Raw genomic sequence first — 20,253 nt, 5'->3', positions numbered from 1 at the left:
CATATATCATTTTAAAATTTAGCTCTAAAAATATTCATATACAAACTAATACCTATTTAATTGAATTTTTGAGAACAACATACAGGTTTCTCAGTTTTTAATGTGATAGAATGATGAAAGAGATGATGTGATTGGTGGAAAGAGGATATGTAGAAAGAAGTATATCAACAATTCTGAGTTTATAAGTAGAGTTAGCCTCCCATGCCAGCCACAGCACGCATAACAATCACAGTGATGTTAGTTCAAAGGGACAGAGTATGTAGCCTTCATAATTCAATTCCTTGTATGCTGGTCTCTACATGCCTTCTGGAAAATTTTCTGGAGCGTCTGATCAGGTATTACTTGGAAAAGATCTACCCCCACTAACCTTAGTTCATTAATTTTTATGAGACAATAGGTCAAAACACAACAAAAAGCTCTGATGGGTAATTATTTTGTAAAGTTTAGTGCAATTAACAGAATAGACATAAACAAAGTTTGAGTCCAGTGGCACTTTTAAGATTAAGAAAGTTTAATTCTGGAAATAAGCTTTCGTGTGCATGTAGAGTTACACACTTTTAAAAACATTCATTTCAGTGGCCTTAGAAGAGGGTAACTCAGGAATGCACTGATAGTATAAATTAAGGACCATTCATAGAATCATGTTGTTATGAATGCAACTACTGTCTTTCTTTAGCTGCTGTTGATAAAAATTTCTGATAGTGTAAAAGCAATGTGTGGGCCAAGGCAAACAAGCCCACCACCTGATAATGACTTAGATAATAGGGGTATGCACCGAGAAAAATCTCATTGGAATTTTGGATCCAGGCTTTGGCCAGGTATGTGTGTATTACTGTGATTGCTTATTTTTGGGTAGAATATTAATGATTTTAGATTAAAATCCATGTAGTTTTTCAGGGTTCAGAGTTCAGGAACATTATTTTCAATGGGAAATGTGTATCAGGGTCTGGGGTAGCTGTTTGTGAAGGTAATGGCACCAAATTTGCACAGAACATAATCTTCCTTCTAGCCTAAAGACTTCCCCACACACAAGTTTCAAGCAGGTGGAACAAAGGGCTTTGATTTTACAGACCCCTAAAGTAGGTGTCTCTCTGTGCAGCTGTACTTTTCTCTACTGATTCCTAGAATGGTGGTGAAGCAGTTGCGAGCAGGAGAGCTCCAACCAGCCACAGTATTAAGGTGGGGGGAAGTCTACATTCATTTCATTTTCCTCCTCTTGTGGTAACTGACTGAATATATATATTTTTTTACCTTTCCACTGAAAACTCGGCATCTGTCCTACTTTTGTGTCGTGGTCTGTTTCCTTTCACAAAGTGAAAGTGCATTCCTTCACATACCCCCACCTTCCTTTCCATCTGTATGCCATAATTTCCTATGGGGGACTTTTTGGAAGGTCCGAGGTGCCTGTTTTTTTTTTTACTAGGGTTGTGTATTACGCTATAATAATACTCAAAGCATTTACGTAGGCACATCTGTCTATACTTTAACAACACACAAAATTTCATTAGAATAAGATTACTCTTGGACCTTATTCACAATTTATATTCTGTACTTTAAAGATTGAACTTTGATAACTTTATTAAAATTTCATGTGTTGTTAAAGTATAGACAGATATGCCAGTGTAAAATCTCTGAGTATTATTATAGTGTAATACACATGTCCTGTTTCTTTGTTGTCCCTTTAAATTGGCATTATTTTCAACTAGGGTTGCCAGCTTCCTGGTCTGCGTGGGGGTTCCCTGCTTTTGTGGGCCCCTTTCTGCCACTGGTCAGCTGGCTGATGGGGTGAAACCCCACCCACAAATGCCCACAAATGCAATGTGATGACATCACCTGGAAGTGATGCTATCATGTCGCCGACGTTGCACGGTGATGCTCTAGTTTTTGGGGCAAAACTCTATGGTAAAATTGGGCTCAAACTATAGAGTTTTGCCCAAAAACTTGAGTGTCACCACCAATGCTCCCTCTCAGCTGTGGAGTCTTGTGAGCAAAGATTCTACTTTGTGAGCTACTGGCATTAAAGTTGTGAGCAAGTGATTTGGTTACTGCATAAATTAGTTTGCTCTGGAGCCATCCTTCCTGAGCGAAGACAAAAATTTGTGAGCTGGAGGCTAAAAAACTGTGAGCTAGCTCACACTAACTCGGCTTAGAGGGAACACTGGTCACCACACAACATCAGCGATGTGATATAATCACTTCTGGGAGATGTCATCATGCCATGCATGAAGACTCCCGGAGAAGGCCCATCAATATCTCGCTGGCTGCCAGGTAGGACATGGCAACCCTATTTTCAACCAACTGACATCAAAGTTAACTTGGAGTGCAGCCTGCCCAATAAAGAACCCCCAAGTTTCAAAAATATTGGACCCAAAGGTTGAATTCTACAGGACCCTGATTAAGGTGCCCCTGCTCTCTATTTTCCCAGCATAGAACTCGCAAAGAACTAAAGGGCTCCACCCCCTCAAAGGAAGAGGAAAAGAGAACTGCAGCTGTCTGTGGCCTGTCTTCAAAGGTAATTGGGTGGAAGGGCTCTGTCAAAAAAAGACTAATGCTTTGGAATATTACATAAGCTTTGGGTTAAAATAGAGACGCCCACTTTGAGCCTCCAAAGCTCTGACCCCTCAAAAACAAAGCCTTAACAGTACAAAAAAGTCCAATGATTATTCAGGTCCCAAGCTGCATAACAGTCTAGGCAATGTGAGAAAGAAAACATCCCCCCCACAATGTATGTGACCGAAAAGAGGGCTTGTTTAACATTTCTGTCAAGCGGTGCATATCATTTAAAGGAAGAACAGGAAAAGCACAGGCATCAAAAGCAAAAGATTATGCAAGCTTTCATATCTTCCCTGTGGTCATATCTAGACAAGATACTGGAATTCTGTGATTGGACCTCCTATCTTTTTACAGTTCTACTAATAGCACATACAGAAAGGCATAAGTTGCTGGGAGAGGAAGCTTAACCTTTTCCCTTGTGCTGTTTTCTCAGTGTTAATGATCCTTGGAGCTGGTATTTATCCTGATAGAAAAAACATGAAGGTGTCCACATTTTTCCCTATCAGGGCAAGTAATAAGCAACATTAGACCAATATCTCTTGACACTTGACTGTTAGAATAATTTAGGGATGGTGCACACATAGGAAAATCATTTCTATTGTAATTATTAATTTTTAGGCTATGTGATCCCCCCCCCCATATTTGTAGGACACTGGGTGGGATTCAGCAATCTGTTAATAGAAAGGGTTGATAATTTTGTATCTTCTCCACTTTCACTTGCATCCATTAGTCCCTTCCAACCTTGGTAATGTTGATTCCCTGGGGTTGTAGGATCCATACAGTTGGCAAACTGTAATGAAGAGTAATGAAGAGTGGCAAGGCAGTGAAATAGCCATTCCTGCATTTTTTTGTCACTAGATCTGTGCTAAGGAAAGAGGGAGGAGGGAGTAAATTCACCTCTTCCCCCTCCCCCACTGCAGACACACATCTATTGTCCCACATGGATCTGCATTCCTGTGAATCAGCTTTTCCAGAGCTGGAATGGACTGTGTGGGGAAGGTAGAAGCAGGTAATATCCACAATACTTACACAAAAAGATCAGTGTAGGGTGTGCAAAAAACAAATTGGCCTGATTTGAATCCGGCAGAATCAATTTCGGCCCCATTATATCCAAGGACATTGAAGTCAATGGTGAAAACATAGGGTATATTCTGGGGGCTGGAGGGGAGGGGGTTTGAGGGAGAGGCTCCAAGCTCACAGGGTAGCTGCTGGAGCCTCTCCCCAAGATACCCACCAAGTTTCAAGAACAGTGGACCAGGGGGTCCAATTCTACGGGCCCCCAAACAGGTTGCCCCCATCCCCTCCATTGTTCTATATGTTACTTTTACTAAGTTACTTTTCCCCCCATCATAGAGAACAATGGAGGGGATGGGGCAACCTATTTGGGGGCCCATAGAATTTGACCCCCTGGTCCAATGTTCTTGAAACTTGGTGGGTATCTTGGGGAGAGGCTCCAGCAGCTACCCTGTATGCTTGGAGCCTCTCCCTCAAACCCCCATTACAGTTCTATGGCCCATAGGATATAATGGGGCTGAATTGCCGCCAAAATTCGGCGACAATTTGGCAACAAGCCGTTTCAGATCAAAGAATCTGAATCGGTCTGCAGGAGCCCGAAAGAGGCCCGAATGGGCCATTTTCGGGGGTGCATTCCGTTCGGACAAACTAAACGCACATCCTTAGATCAGTGTATCCACCCCACTGGCCAGTGACCATAGCAGATATAATCACCTGTTCTGGATAGGGCTGCACTCCCTTTGAAGGACCAGGTAATCTGTGTGGTGCTCTTGGACCCAGCCCTTCTGCTGGATAAACAGGTGGCAGCTCTGGCCCAGAGTGCCTTCTACCACCTTTGACTGGTGAACCAGCTGCAGCCTTTCCTGGACAGAAAAGTTCTGGGTACTGTGGTGCATGGCCTGGTTACATCTAGATTATTGCAGTGCGGGCTACATGGGGCTGCCCTTGAAAAGTGTTCAGAAACTTCAGCTGATACAGAATGCTGCAGCCAAGATGTCGACTGGAATGAATCTCAGGGACCAAATAATTTAATAGTTGGCCCATCTACACTGGCTCCCAATTTGTTTCTGGGCATTATTCAAGGGACTGGTGTTGCCCTCTAAAGCCCTACATGGCTTGGGACTAGCATACCTGAAGGACTGCCTACCCCCTTACAAACCTAACATCTGCTATGGTCAACTTCCAAAGTCTTGTTTTGGGTGCCCCTTCCTTCTGAGATTAGGTGGGTGGCAAGCTGGGAGAGGGACTCGCCTGTCCCCTTTTGTTGCCACCTTCCACTAGTGTGTGCTCTTTTTTATTGTTCTTTTTATGAATGTGCATTTTATATATTGTATATGTATTTTAACTTGGTCTTAATTGTTTTAAAGATGTGTTTTTGTTTGATTTTAATAGTTCTTAAGATGTGTTCTATTACACATTTTTACTCTTTTAGCTGCCTTGATGGCCCTGATAGGGGCAGACAGGAAAGATTTTGTAAATAAAAAAAAAAAAAACCCTTGGGTAATAATTTATTTGTGAATCATTCTGCATCCCACTGCTTGTATTAGTAGAGTCCCTAGTTTAATGGTTTACAGAGCAAAGCATCTTTAGAAAGATGAGGCAATAGTAAAAGTAGTTCGAAAAGTTTTAGGAGAAATATAAGCATACAAACAGTGCAGAGAAGTGTCATTTAGAGACATTTTAGCTTGGGAAGAGATTGGCATTCAGACGTTAAAGATAGGTACTGACAAACATGTTAGACAGAATGAGGATCTGTAAAGAAAAGTGCATCCAAATCCACCAACTTCTGCAAATATTCTAGCTATATGACGTAATGTAAAGGGGTGAAAAAACGGGGGTTCAGTGACTCAGTCTTGAATGACTGCCTCATAAATTGGCATCTCTGTAATCAGATGCATTAAGAATACACACTCACGCCCAGCTGCCGCAGCAGGTGTGCTGGTAGGAGAGGAAAGAGCATTGGATAACGAAACGTGGCTAGGGCTAGAAATATTGGTTACATCCTGGTTCTGGCTGGTGACGGAGGATTGTCTCCTGAGAGCTCCCTGAAAGGAAGTGCCACTCTTGAAAGTATTGACTACTTCGATCTGCAATGGAGGAAAGAATGAGACAAGTTGCTTGAGGAATGGACACAAGCTTTGCAACTGACAGGAATAATATTTTTAGTCATTTTCAGCTGCTCATACAAATGAAATTTCAGTTAATGACAGTTACTTTAAAAATGGAGAACCATAGACAAGCAGTTTCTGTGTACGGCAAGTTATGCAGCACCATCACAACTGTGCCAATTTATCGCAGTAGATTCCAAATGGTTATGGTCAGGAGGATAACAATGTTGCCAAGAGATCTGTGCCATTCAAGGGCCAGGATGGCACTGCCTTGTTAATATTCCAGGCATTCCTACGGAATAAAGGGTTGGATCCCATACTTTCAAAAATAGAATGAATTCATGCAAATGATTTTTGTCACTTCCCCCTCCACACTGCAGCCCCCTAAGCCTACTGAGAAGATACTTTTAAGGGTTTTGTGAAAACAATATGCGATATGGTTCACAAAGCTGAAGCCAGATGGGGGACATGGCACAAACTGCTCCCCCACTTCTTTTTGCACAAGGCACATAAGAACTTGTGCTACAGTTGTGAGGGTAAATTTCTATGGATTCTTTCTTCTTCTGGCTTTTTTATTTATTTCACATGCTCCTGACCCATCAGATGGTCTTAGGGGCTGCAGGGGGAGGCAGTAAAGATCATTTCCACTAATTTGCTCCATTCACAGTAATACAGAATCCAACCTTGTATCTACATATATTATATTTACGTGTCGATTTTGTTCAAAGTGGAAGGGGAAATGTATTCACTTGCAAAGTTTTATAGAGATATCATTAAAATGGACTGCCATAACAGCAGTTTTTGATTAATAAGTGAATATCTGTAATCATGACTTCATATTAGCTTTAACCACATTAAAAAAATAGTAAATGTTGATCCTCTAAATTTCTTATGTAAAACAATGTGAAAGCTCAGAGTTTTTTTTATATGTTTCCTGTACAAATAATTTACAGTTTTCCCTGTCAGGTATACCAGAACATTTCTATCCCTAAAACAGGTAGTCAAAATCTCAATTCCCCCCATGCTTAAAATATAATTTTTAAAAATCTGCCAATTTGCCATCCAAAGTCTGCAACCAGAGGCACCTGCCTCATAGTAATTCCGGAGAGGGCTTAACTGAGGGACTGCCCTTAGTTAAGATTCATATTTGTTCAGTTAAGATAGAATAAGACTCATATATTTGTGTGAGTATTCTAGTCACTATGGTATGCCTATTGCAAGCCAGTCACATAACAACAGTTGTAAAATAAATCTGAAAAATAGTTATTTGAGAACCAAATGGTAGAGGTTTAACAACATAGAAGGAACCAGGTCGATATACACATCACAGAAATATTATTTCAGGAAAAATAACTTCACACAACTAGTTTATGAGATCTCAAAAGAAGAAGAGTTGGTTTTTATACCCCACTTTTCTCTACTTTAATCAACTGAATATCAAACCTACAGCCATTTTGTTGCACCACAGAAAGCTGATGATGTGGCTTGTTAAAGCAACACAGGGGACTACTCTGAGGAAGAAGGACTTGGGAACCTGCTGCATGAATTCAGTTTTTTGGATCCTTGCCAATATAAACTGCATTCATCACGGAATCACAAAGTTATGTTTATACGTTTAATTCAGACTTCAGCTTCTAGACAGGAGTACTGTGGTACCTTAAAGTGGCACGTCTTTAGAAGCTCTAGTCCATGAACGTTTATGCTGAAGTTTTTGTTACTCTTTAGAGTAAATAACAGACTTACACAACAATTTAGGAGCCTCCAGCACAGCTCAGGGACGTGAGGCAGTGAAGGTATACCCATTCTCAAAATAACAACTGCTAGCAGATCCAAATTGAAGCACAAGAAGCTGCAAGTAGTTGGATTCCCAAAGAGCATTAGAATAAATACATGACTCAGCACTTTCTTCTGCCACACAGAGCTCCCTCACGAGGTTGTAGACCTGCTAAAATGGTGTTGCAGAGGAATGCCAAAAAACGCATAGTTTCCTGGCTCCAGATCAGGGTTAGCTCCACATTTTCATGTGTTCAACAAATGTCCAGCAGGTCACACTTTAAAGTGCCAGAAGACTCCTGTTTATATAAGCTGCCAAAGACTTAACACTGCTACCTTCTACAATTAATAGACAGTAAGCTTCCACTATATAGCATAAGACAGAACTGTACATAAGGTTGCAAAAACTATATTTTGAGGAACCCATGCTGGATCAAATAAATTGCATTCCTGATATTCAAGAAAGTCACTTTCTAACATTATGAAATCATCCTTCTTAACTTATAATTTAGTACAGAATAAATTCCCAGTAATGTAGAATTGTGGTGCACTCTCCAATAGAGACAGTGAAAAAAGTGCTTATGACTGCAATGCACATGACATTCTTAGGAGATACAAATAATTAATTCTAATATAGTTTCATGGGGTAGAGCATGTGGCGAAGTTTAAACTTCATTAAGTCTATCAGTTTTTAAAGTGCCACAAGCATCCTCTTTGGTTTTGTATTCTTTTTCAAGTCAATAGGTCCAATATAAAAAGAGATAACTGGAATCACAGGAGAAAACAAAACAAATTAAACTAGAAAATCCTTAAAAGAGAGGGAATGCTGCATTCATCTATATTATGACAGCAAGATCAATACAGTTCTAAGGCATCTCCTAAACTTTGACACACAGTTTAATCCTAAAGTTAGTCTGTAAACTGTTTAGGTTAGTAACTAAGTACCATGCTGACATAACAGGGACATGTGCTGATAAATGTAGATATTCCATGCTAGTGTAAGCTCAATGTCAGCATGGATGTATGGGCCAAATATGGATAGTGATTGGGCATGCCAGGGAGGAGCAGGGCATAGTCAGTATCCTAAGCCTCCTCAGCTCATGCCTCCCATGGTGCTGATGTAATATTACTTCAGTTAATATTACCTCAGTTATAACACAGGCATAAGTATAAACACGCCTACTGAACCCAGTATTAAGTGAAAACCAAGCTACTCCTACCATACTTAACACAGCTATCATATAGTTTAGGATAGCAATTAAGGCTGCAAACAACCACAACTCTCTCTGTCATGGAACCTGAGACTCAGATGATAAGATATGATGTTACATCTGTCTGGCATTATGTCAAGCACACTTATTTTATTTACTTATTGTATTTAGAACACACATTTTGGTGATGAGAACTCTAGAGAAATTGTATATTTTTCACATTTATCTGAAAGATTTATAACCCTACTATTTAACCCAAGATAGGGGACCCAAAGCAGGTAACAAAACAGAACAATTCACATCATCAATAAAGAATAAAAATGGAAATAAGAACAGCATTAATGTCTAAAACAGTATTTAACACACCAGCACAATGAAGAGACATTTTCTGCCTCTCAAAAGATGGCTTCCCAGCAAACGTCCAAAACCATATCAGCCCTCCTTTTCTGTTCCCCACTGGAACAGTTCCTTTTTACATCCCTCCAAAATTCCAACAAAGTTGGTGCCTTCCTTACCCTCTCAGGGAGACTATTCTATAAAGCACTGTAAAGGAGAGCACTTTACACAAACTCACAAACACAAGAATTCCTTTAAAGACACAAATGAAAGCTGATGATTTAAAGACAATGTACCCCAGTCAGATAAGCATGGGAGGGGGAATCCCATCTGAGACTCTAACTGATAGAAATGTCTCCCTCCCTCTGCAAGATGTATCCATTGTGTATTGGTAAACAATTCTTTCCTGCTCCACAGTTACTAGACTCTAGCAATGTCCCACACAGGTGGAAGAAGGTATGCATGATGCAGGAGGGGGATTCTTATGGACAAGAAATCCCCTTTGGAAGCCTTCTGGAAAAGCTCATATGTTAAATCCATAAATCCATAAGTTATACTATGAGCAGACTACTTGTTGGCTGTTGTTATCTACAAAGCATTGCACATTACTCTCCTCATTTCTCTCTCAGCTCTTTGTAGGCAGCCCTCCAACAAGGTTAGAAGCCAAGATGGATCCTATTCTCTGCTGTGCCCTTGCCACCTTTCCTACCCTGGTTACTGTACCACTGCAAGCTGATTAACAGATAGCTGTATGACCATCACAGTTGTACCTATCATGGGTAGACATGATAGGTACAGCTCTAGCTGCAGTCTGTCAATAAAGATTTTAAATGCACAGGAGCCTTGTTATACTAACATGAAGTCAATGTTCTTAGAAGAGTTTAACTCTGTTTATGAAAGCCTTTACTAATCTCAACTTCACGTTATTCACCTCAGTTGTCTTTAGCATCGGACAGACAATGTCTGTGCAGTTAGAAGAGGAATCTTGGGAATACACCTTCCAGCTGCATAAGAACTGGGCTGAACTTCTGTTTCCCTATCTGTGGCAAGTATTTAAGCCTTGACATGGCCAGAGGCACGAGCCTTTTAGTTTGAGCTAAAGGGCTCTTGGACCTTGTCTCAAAGCCCACAAATCAAAGCCCATGCCCCCCCCCCTGAGCCAGCCTAGTTCCAGTCCAGTCTAGGAATGGAACTGTGTCCAGGGGCTGGTGAAGGTCCTGAACTCCCCCTGGCTGCCACAGTGTATCCCTGACCCAGAAAAGGCTACATTAGAGCAGCTGATGCCAGGGAATAGCAGGGTCAGCGGTCCGGGAATGAGCTGTGCCAGCCCCAGAGTGACACAACAACTTGTGTGGCAGCTCAGCTGTGAAGAGGATATAACTGGCTGGGGATGGCCTGGGAGGCTCCATAGGGCCCACCGTCACTCCCTCCACACTCCCAAATGTGGCTGAAGCCAGGGATATACCAGAAAGGCCAGCCCAAAGCTCAATTGTGGCAGGTACATATAGGGAAAGGTTGGGACACCTAGAAATGGCCCGGCCTTCACCAGACTCTAGCTAGACTGCCAGTTGATCCGCCATTGTCATGGGAATGGAGGGAGGAGGGGCAGGGACCCACACCTATAATATATTGGGTCCAGGGGGACTGGACAGGAGGTGGGGCCACAACCCTTTAAATAGGAGACCTATTCTGATTTGGTAATCAACAAAAGTCAACAAAAGCCACCCTCCCTCCCAAGAAGTAACTGCTCCTCCGTCCCATATCTGGTCATAGATTCACTCATCTTCCCTCCATTTTTCCTTATGAGGAGACAGAATGTGCATTTCTCCTCCTTCACACAGACTTAGAAGGTGAGACATGAAAAATTAATCACCTGTGCGTCTCTGTCATCACTGAATTTGAATAAGCAAAGAAGCAAAGAACCTCACTGTTAAGGAATTTAGAAGTACAGCATTGTAAATAGATGTCCATTGTTTCAGAAACAGTTGTTAACTTCCTTGGAAAGAACTCAAAGAATCTTAATGTTTCTCACTTTGGTTTCTACATAGAACTGAAGCAAGTAAAACACAAGTTTGCTACAAAAACACAATGAAAATGCTTGGCATTTTTAATAATTCTATAATATGTGAGTGTATAAATAAGCTGGTAAAAAGAAGCAAGTAGTAGCTATATTTATTTTACAAACAATCTCAACTGAAAACTACTTATGTCTACATAAACAGGTCTAAAGTATGTATTTGGAAGACACAGTTATCAGGAATATAATGACCCGATGTCTCAAAATCTACTCTTTGCTATCCATCATTTTTATCAATCCAGTTCCTCAGAAATCTCTGCTAAGAAAGTTTCAAACAATGATGTGCACACCATATGCAAATATGGACATGGTGCAGAGAGAATAAATCAGAGTCAAGTAGAAGATTTGCCAGGGAGTGGCATTCTTCTTTTTACAAGCTGATGGGATAAGACTCTGAACTTCTAGTTTTCTGGGAACCTGGCAAGAGATAGATAAGCATTTTGTTATCTCTGAAGGAGCAAACCAGATTGTGGAGAGAGAATTCCCACCCTACTGGAAATCCAGAAGATTAGACCTTGATTTCTTTCAGCCCCTGCCTTCACCTATGGTGGAGAAACAGGTGGAGGCAGAAGTGTCCAATCATTTGCACTTCATATTATTCACAAATGGCTTTAACTAATATATTAAAATAGAAATACAAATAGTCTGGAGAAGTGTTCTACCATCTTCTTCTGTCTTTCCAGAAACGTTTAAGGTACTGGGAGATTTCTGTAAATCCTAAATTCATGAGCATGCTAAATATCCTAATCTTACACCTTCATTTCTTCATTTGTTGACGTGTTGTGAATTGCAGAAGTAACATATGGATTTTAGTGCAGTACTAATGAGAACTGGTGCATCCAAATGCTCCATGTATATGGTAACTGTCCTGTACTACTTCTTATTAATTTCATCTCTCCAGACACCAATGGACAAGTTGAAACTGCTGTCAAAGCTCTTTCTGAATCAATAGCTTATTGATGTCAAATGAACACAGAAGGGATAGATAACAAATGGGAGCGGAGTGGGGACATGACAGAAACTTACTGGTAGGGAAGGTACCAACAACTCCTACCACAATACTTCTACATCTAAGTAGAAAGGAAATTGAAGAGTATCGGTTAGCAAGAAAACATAATTATTGTTTATTTTGTTTTAAATAGTGAACAAGAGGAACAATTTTCCATGGATCATGAAGATAAAGGTATACAGAAGAACTAAAGGTTATTTCTCAATCTACAAGAGGAACCGAGAGCAATATGTGCTCCTTGTTGTTTACACTCACCACAACCAGAAAGACATCCTGACAGAAATGTCAACAGACAACACTCCTCCTATAGCCACCAGGGAGAAAATAATTCACATTTAGAGGATGACTCAGGGATCATGGTAACTCCCACCTGGGCATACAATTACAGATTTTCTCTTTTGGAGAGTGCTCCTCAATCACTGCTCTGATTCTAGTTAGGCAATTCTACATTGGTAATTTACACAGCAAAACAGTGGACACTTGTCCAGATTGGCAGTGATCCCCATCCACCCCTTACTTCTGCCCATTTCATTTCCTGATTTCCAAAACTGAGAGTGTGTGTATGTGTGTGTGTACACACAGACACTTTTGCATTGGCTAGCATTTACATAGGAAAGGGCTACTTTGTTTCTTTTAATTGTAAAATTGAGGGCCAATAAACTGAAGCTCAATCCAGACAAAACTGAGGTACTATTGATTAATAACAAAGCTGTTCACTGACTGAGGAGTCAATCTGCCCTGAAAGGGGTTGCACGCACACACACATCAGAAGAAGCAGGTTCATAGCTTGGAGGTGCTGCTCTATCCTGGCCTAAGGTTTAGGATTGCCATTCCCCTAGTAGTGCCAGGGAAACCCCTGGGGAAGCCCCACCCCCAAACAAGGATATCACCGCGCAATCCCCCCAATGTGATGACATCACTAAAAAGTGATATCATCACACTAAGGCATCATGTGGGGACACTGTGGTATTTGGGCAAACTGTGGTTTTGAGGCCAAAAAATGATAGAGTTTGCCCAAATACCAGAGTGTTCCTGGTGCAATGATGTCACTTGAAGGTGACATCATTGTATCGAGGACGCCCACCCCGGAATGCCCCCCAAAGTCCCCCACTCAAGGCAAGGTAAGACCTGGCAACCCTACTACAGCTGGATACCCAGATCTCCTCTGTGGCATGTAACACCTGTTATCATCTGCAGCTGATATGCCACCTACAGCTGTTCCTTGAAAAGTGTGATCTAGTCACATTGACCCATGCTCTGATTACATCCAGGTTAGATAACTGTAATGTGCTGTCCCATGACTACCTTTGAAAACAGCTGGACAACTTCAACTCATCCAAAATGTGGCAATTAGACTAATGTCAGGGACAGGATACTGTAGCACCCCAGCACTGAAAGATCTGCACTAGCTGCCTAAGCACTTTAAAGTGCTGGTTCTTCTTTAACGCCCTAAATGGCTTGGGGCCAGGGTGCTTGAAGAACCATGTCCGTCCCCCCCATATTGTCCAGCCTGCCAGCTAAACTTTTCCTCACAAACCTTGATCTGTGTATCCCTGCCTTCAGAAGGGAGACAGGTGGTGAGCAGAGGCAAGGTTTTGCCTGTGGAATGTCATTCCCCTTGAGGCTCACCTACACTACTTTCTTTTAGGCACCAGGCCAAAATGTTTCCTTTTACCCTGGTTTTAAACTAAGGGACTGATCTTCTAAACATCATTTTATACTCTGTTCTTAGCTTGAGAAAGACCCATTTTAAGCTGCTTCATATTATATGTTTTATGCTCTCATGTGTTTTCAATGGTGGGTCATAAACATTAATCTTCTATGATTTTTTTAATGTTTTATGTGTAAGCTGCTCAGGCAGGTTTCCTGGAGAAATGTTCCATATAAATAAACAACAAAAATTAAGTTTCTAAAATGATCTCATGTCACTTTAAAGACCCTTGCACTTCCAAAGCAATCTTTTCATCATCCACCCTTTACTAAATTAGGCTTATCTTAAAACTTCTAGCTAAATAGTCCATTTAAAAACCCTGGCATTTTAGTGCCAATTTAACACTTTACTTGACATGACAAATGCTTGCACAGTGAAGAAATAATGGTCGGCATTAAACATATATTTTCATGTGACAATGTTGCTTAGTAATACATCACTTGTGAATCTTAATAAACTCACTTTCATATTCTTCTACATACTCACAAGCATAGCTCATGCATAACTTTTATCTACATTAATTAGAAAAGCATTAGATTTATAATAAATGGCAAAATATCCACTGGCATCCTGGTGTCAAACTGATACTCAAGTTGTATTAATTTAAAATGAACGAAGCAGCACTACAACACTTGGACAACTTTTTCTTAGTCTTTATCTTTGAAATATTTTGCTGACAAGGTAAAGAAAGAGAGTAAAACAATTTAAAGTTGATTACAGACATTATATCCCAAAGCTCTGTTTTTGGCAATGCAGAAATCTAATCTGTTATTTTTAAAGAAAGGCAGTGTTGTTATTCTTATTCTTCTTATTATTATTTAAAAAGACATTTTAACACAAAACAGTTTCAGTTTCATTTTGCTGTAGGCAGTAATACAAGATTATTCTGTTTCTATGCATTTTATAATACACTATGAAAATACTTATATCACAATATATCATAGTACTTAGAAGTTTTGAAGGAACAAAATCATAGGTCTAACAGTATTATGTATATGAGCAGCTTTTCATATATTTGTTTCATTCCCAGCAGTCCAATCCTAATCCATTCTCTGTTGGATGCTCTATATAATTTTTCTCCCAAACCCACTATACACAGAAGCTCCAATGCATCCATTGAGGTCCACAGGCAGGGGCTGTTCTGTTCCTATCAGCATTATACAATGTTGCACATGTGCAATAGCTTGACCATGCAGAACTTTACCTCCTCAGGATCTAAATGGAACAGTTCCTGCTCATATCTATCCTATCTAAGCAATGCAGAAATTTGCATGTGGCTTTTGCTTATATTTCACATTACTGTCTTTCCAAAATATAGAACAAATTCCTGGAAAAAGCCTGCTAGCAAACCTATCCCCATCTCTTTGGTACAACATACCTGAGTTTGGATTCTATTAAGCCCTCTGAACCAGAGGATTTGTCCACGTCGAAGCTCTCGTTCTGCATGATCAATTTCTTCCACATCTTCATTCAGTTCCTCTTCAGGCACCTCTGTCTTTTCTGTGAGCCCTCCTGCTTCCTTTAAAAACTTAAGCCTACTTGTTGGGATGGTTGCAATGACCTGAAAAAAAGTAAACATTTTAAAAGCTATGAAAATGAACTTCGTATGTCTAGATGGAATATGCAAATCCAATTCTTGCTGTAGAAACAACAAACCGTATGTCTAATTTTATTTAAGACACATACTGTCATTTGTCAAGTTATTCTTACCAGCCAAATCCCTTTAAAATCTGAAGGATTCTGCATGGACAGATGATCCACCAGATAGTCTAAATAAGAGCTTTCTGAATATGTACTAAAATACAGATCTCAAGTGAATTATTTACAGATGCAATACTGGTCTTTAGGACCTGCATGGTCCTTAATTTCAAAGATCCTTGATCCTGATTAGGAGGTACCTCCAGGAGGAACCAAAAACTCACTGGCTCCCCTATAAAAATATTTCCATCTAACCTTTCTGGCACTCCACTTGTCTGATAATAACAGCAGCATCACTCCATGAAACACACCAAATCAGTCATCAACATATCACATTAGATTGGAACCTGATTTTGAATCAAAGATTCTAAAGCCCGAGGATAGTTTTATATTTAAAAGCCTGCTTTCCTTTCTCTGATAAGAGACTGAATTCGACTGAATTAACAGAACAGGCATCTGAAGAAGTGTGCGTGCACACAACAGCTTATATCTTGAATAAAACTTTCTTGGTCTTAATGGACTTGAATTTTGTTCTGCTGCTTCAGACCAACATGGCTACCCATCTGAATCTGTGGTTTATTAACAGTTAAGCATAACAGCTTTTTTGCATTCTTTGTATTCTTCACCTTGCTATTGCCAGCACTTAAGACAGACCTGATTCCTTTAATCAACTTCTACCACTGATAATTACTACACTGGGGTTCCACATCAGTAAAAGCTAGAGATGGAAAAGAGCAAGCTAGCATATAAGACAAAGGTGGTAATTTAGGTAGCTTCCCTCTTTCTGTAGAATTCCAGAACTAGAAATTTCCGAAAACCCTTTTTTTAACTGTAGAAAAACTTGTTAATGAGAACCAGCTCCTTTTACCCTACCAGTCATACAGATCACTAATGACAGCATTAAAATCTTTGTGTTAGAGGCTATGGAAGTAATGGCATTACTGTGAATTGGGTTTACCCTTAAATCTACGCTTGCAACCTCAAATCTTTTCTATATCAAAACCAATAGAATATTTTACTGCATTCAAAAAATTCCATATTAAATGTTCACTATATTTAATTAAGTTTTTAACTACAGCCAGCAAGCTCTATAACCTTTCCTATTTTCTGTTCAAAAACTGGTAGGATGCCAGCTGCAAGATGCCAAAAGACTCTTTTTTGTTTCACTTTAACAAACACAGTGTCCCTTTGGAATCAATAAATTCCATTTCTTCTTCACAGTATGAAATCCAGTTGGCTATAGTAGTAGATAGGTTCATCAAATCAACAACACCCCAGTTGTGCAGGTGAATTACCAGTGTCTCCAAAATCTTGATAAAGAACTTGCAGCTAATTTCAGGGCACCTGAAAAAGCTTCCTTGACCAGCAATGTTCTATATTACAAATTCAAAGATAAGAAATTCTGCTAGTGAGTCATAATATCCACACTATGCTCCCAATTGCACAAAATAAAAATGAGGAGTCTGCAAGGTAGGCTACAGATAAGGAGTTTTTTTGATAAACCAATGTTTAGAGATTTACCTTTACCTGAAGATGCTAAAACCATAATCTTACATAACCACTGCCCTAGCAACAACAAAATATTGGCCAGAATCTTTCATAACCTCAGCACTATTGTCTCAGGAGGTTATAAAATTATGGGGCTATTTGAAGGGAAATTCTAGCAGAATTACATTCCTTCTAAGCCCACTGAATAAATTAGGAAAAGAAACATGGAAACTGTGAGATCCAATGGGTAAACATCTGTCTGCTGATTCTGTACTTCATTAGTAGGGATGGGCATGAACTGGCTCATGAATTAGAGGTCGTGATGAATTTTGACTGGTTCATGATTTGTGATGTGAAGTTTGTGGCAGGTTGACCGGCACAAACTTTCCATGAACTTTCAAGCTGTTCATGGAGATTCATGCCAGTTTGTGAATAGATACATTTTCAGTTAGATTATCTCTGCTCAATCTAAATATTTACAAAACTTCAAAGTAACAGGGGAGCAGAACTTGGAGGGCATGTAGAGGAGCATCTGGGGAGGTCCCCTGTGACTTTGATATCTCTAGCTTGCACAGAATACATTCTATATACTCCTCCTGAACCTTCTGAACTTGTGCTTGTCAAAATGACTGCCTGGCATTTTGACAGGCACAGGTTCTATCTGGGGAGGTCCCCTGTGACTTTGATATCTCTAGCTTGCACAGAATACATTTTATATACTCCTGAACCTTCCGAACTCTCCTCTACCTGTGCTCCCAGTTTGCTAAGGATTGGATATATGGGGTCTGAGTTATGCCCCCCCAAAAAATGCCCCCCTGAAAGTGTTTTCTGGGGAAATGACCACCTATCAACCAGAGGAGAGTCAGCCAGAGATCCCCTGTGAGTTTGGTGTCTCTAGATTGCACAGGATCCATTCTATAGAGTCACAAACCTCACAAACCAAACCAGTTTGTTTAGCCCCTAAAGGTTTGTGACCGTTCTTGGTTTGCGAACTGGGCATGCAATTAACCATGAACCAAACCACATTTTCCCAGTTGGTGCCCATCCCTACTCATTGGTGAGACTTCATTCAGAAGGTCTGTAATGTTTTGTCTAACAGAACAGAAAAATTATCTGGGGGAAATCCCGGAGTAGACTCAGTAGGACCTCTTGATCCTCAGAGAATTGTGCAGAGGTGGTTACTAAGACAATGGAATAATTTCAGGAGTAGGAGAAGGCTGACTCTCCTGGCACTATCAGAAATCACTAGTTGGCATTAGGTCTGCCTTCCACAGAGGCTAGTGATCAGAGGAAGAACAGCCTTCTTCCACCCTACCAGGGAGTGATCAGCCAAATGAAAGCTAAAGCTCAATTTCTAAAAAAAGAAACCAGCCGTCCACTAGGAATATGTAGTCAAAACTTTACCAATCAAGCTCTGACTGAACCACTAATCCGTTTCTTTCTTACAATCCAAGATCAGCCAATTTATGGCACAAGCTAGCCACAAATATATAAAAATAATTTAAAAATTAACTTAGTTAAGTGCTGATTTTAGTAATACAAGGCTGTTAAGAAAAGGATTTACTTACTTTGGCAAGCCTTTATTGGCATACATACAATAGGAGATCAAATTAAACACAAATTGGAAAATACAAATCCATATAGGGTAAAATTGGAGCTACAACACAGAAAAACAGCAGAAAAGCCGAAAAACCTAGTGATTAGTATTACTTATCAGAACGTATAGCCATAGCACTAAGAAGAAACCTTGCTACTATTTCAGTTATTTCTGTATCTGGATTATCAAGCAAAAAAAGAACCTTAAAATTGTCAGGAATCTCTGGGAATTGAGCTAATATAGAGTACAGAAGATCCTGATGGGGTACCAAATAAAAGGAACATTGAAGAAGAATGTGGGGGACAGTTTCAATGTAGTCCTTCATACAAGGACAGCACCTGCTAGAATAGGGGATTCCCTGGAATCTGCCAGAGAGAAGAGCGGAAGGAAGAACATTAAATCTGGCCAAGGATCTCGAATTATTATTTTTTTTGCACACCCCTAGAAAGAACCCTGTGCAGTCAAACAGGCAAGGATGGGAACCACACAGAGACATAATGTAAGGTCCCCACCCTCTCCTCCAGCCAAGAACCCCTTGGTTAGTGGAGCCCCCATCTTATTTTGGACTTAGTTGTTTTAAGAGGCACCCCCTTTTACAGCCTAAGTGCCAAGGGGACCTGAATGTAGGGGGTCTCATAAAGGCTCCTGGGTTCTGCCATGACTACAAATTTCTAGGAACAAAAGAGGAAAGGGTGTGCAGGCATTACAAACTGATTAAATGCAATCCCCCCCAGCACAGGGTTTTCAATAACAATAAGGCCACTTCATTCTCAATAACAAAAGACTTTTCAACACCGGAATATCCTAGCATTCCCCAGAGGTGTCTGGCAGCCCAAGGAAGTTGCTAGTACATTGGCCCAGTTCCTTTTTTTCTTTTCTTTTTTTTACTCAATCAAGAAGGGCACTCATTAATTTATGCTCCGTCCTGCTTAAGGATCTATCTTGACTCACCCAAATTTTTGTGTCAATACAGATCTGGCTCACTTCAGCTTAATTAAAGGATGTTAATCAAGCTGTTTTACTTAGGCTCTTTATGCCCAGATTTGGCGCACAATAGCCTGAACAAGGTATTTTCCCCACTTTTCCCCACCAAAGTTTGACAGCACTAACTTTAAACTAGCCACTGAGATTCAAACTTTTTATCATGTTCCTTGGAAAAAGGGTTCCCATGTCCAGCTATGAGACTCTTCCCCATAAAAAGCCCATCCCATGTCAGTGAAAAGTCTGCCAGGTTTCCCACTACCTGAACACCCCTGCAACTGCATTACAGGCTCCTCTCCAGACCTCAAGCCCAGGATTTCAGGTTGTACGTCTCTTCTCTAAAACTTCCCAGTTTCCTCCCTTTTCCTTTTATAAGGGTGTCCTCTTGTTGGTGTGTGGGTGTGCATGTGGAATTAGGGAATTTAGGGAATTATTCTCAGGTGCTCAGTGTAGGTTCTTTACATTTTTATTTATTTTGTATACAATAAAACTGTATTTAAAATCTCTCTCTCTTTCACTTTGTAATTTTACTGTGGGTTGCCCCTACTGAGATCCACCCTGGTATACATAGACCAAAGGTCTTGTGTGATTCTTTTCTGGAACCCCTTTAAAGCTAATTTCACCTTCTCTTGATCCAGTAAGGGATTTGGGATGCCGTCCTCATGTATATTTCAAACTTGTAACATTTTCAGGCGTG

The 20,253-nt window shown here is 40.3% G+C and overlaps 1 protein-coding gene across 1 annotated transcript in view; it reads right to left on the bottom strand.

The window, feature by feature from the left end:
* Positions 1-20,253, bottom strand: part of LOC107124162 (plasma membrane calcium-transporting ATPase 2-like) — a 265,585-nt gene that overhangs the window by 8,056 nt on the left and 237,276 nt on the right. Inside the window, 1 exon segment of the mRNA XM_015427552.1 lies at positions 15,171-15,353. Within this exon segment, the coding sequence (XP_015283038.1) occupies positions 15,171-15,353 (183 nt within the window).

The sequence above is a fragment of the Gekko japonicus genome, unplaced genomic scaffold (genome assembly GCF_001447785.1).
Source record: "Gekko japonicus isolate JY-2015 unplaced genomic scaffold, Gekko_japonicus_V1.1 scaffold354, whole genome shotgun sequence".
Lineage (NCBI taxonomy): Eukaryota > Metazoa > Chordata > Lepidosauria > Squamata > Gekkonidae > Gekko > Gekko japonicus.
Note: the sequence above shows the minus strand (reverse complement) of the source record. Positions and strands in the feature narration are given on the sequence as shown.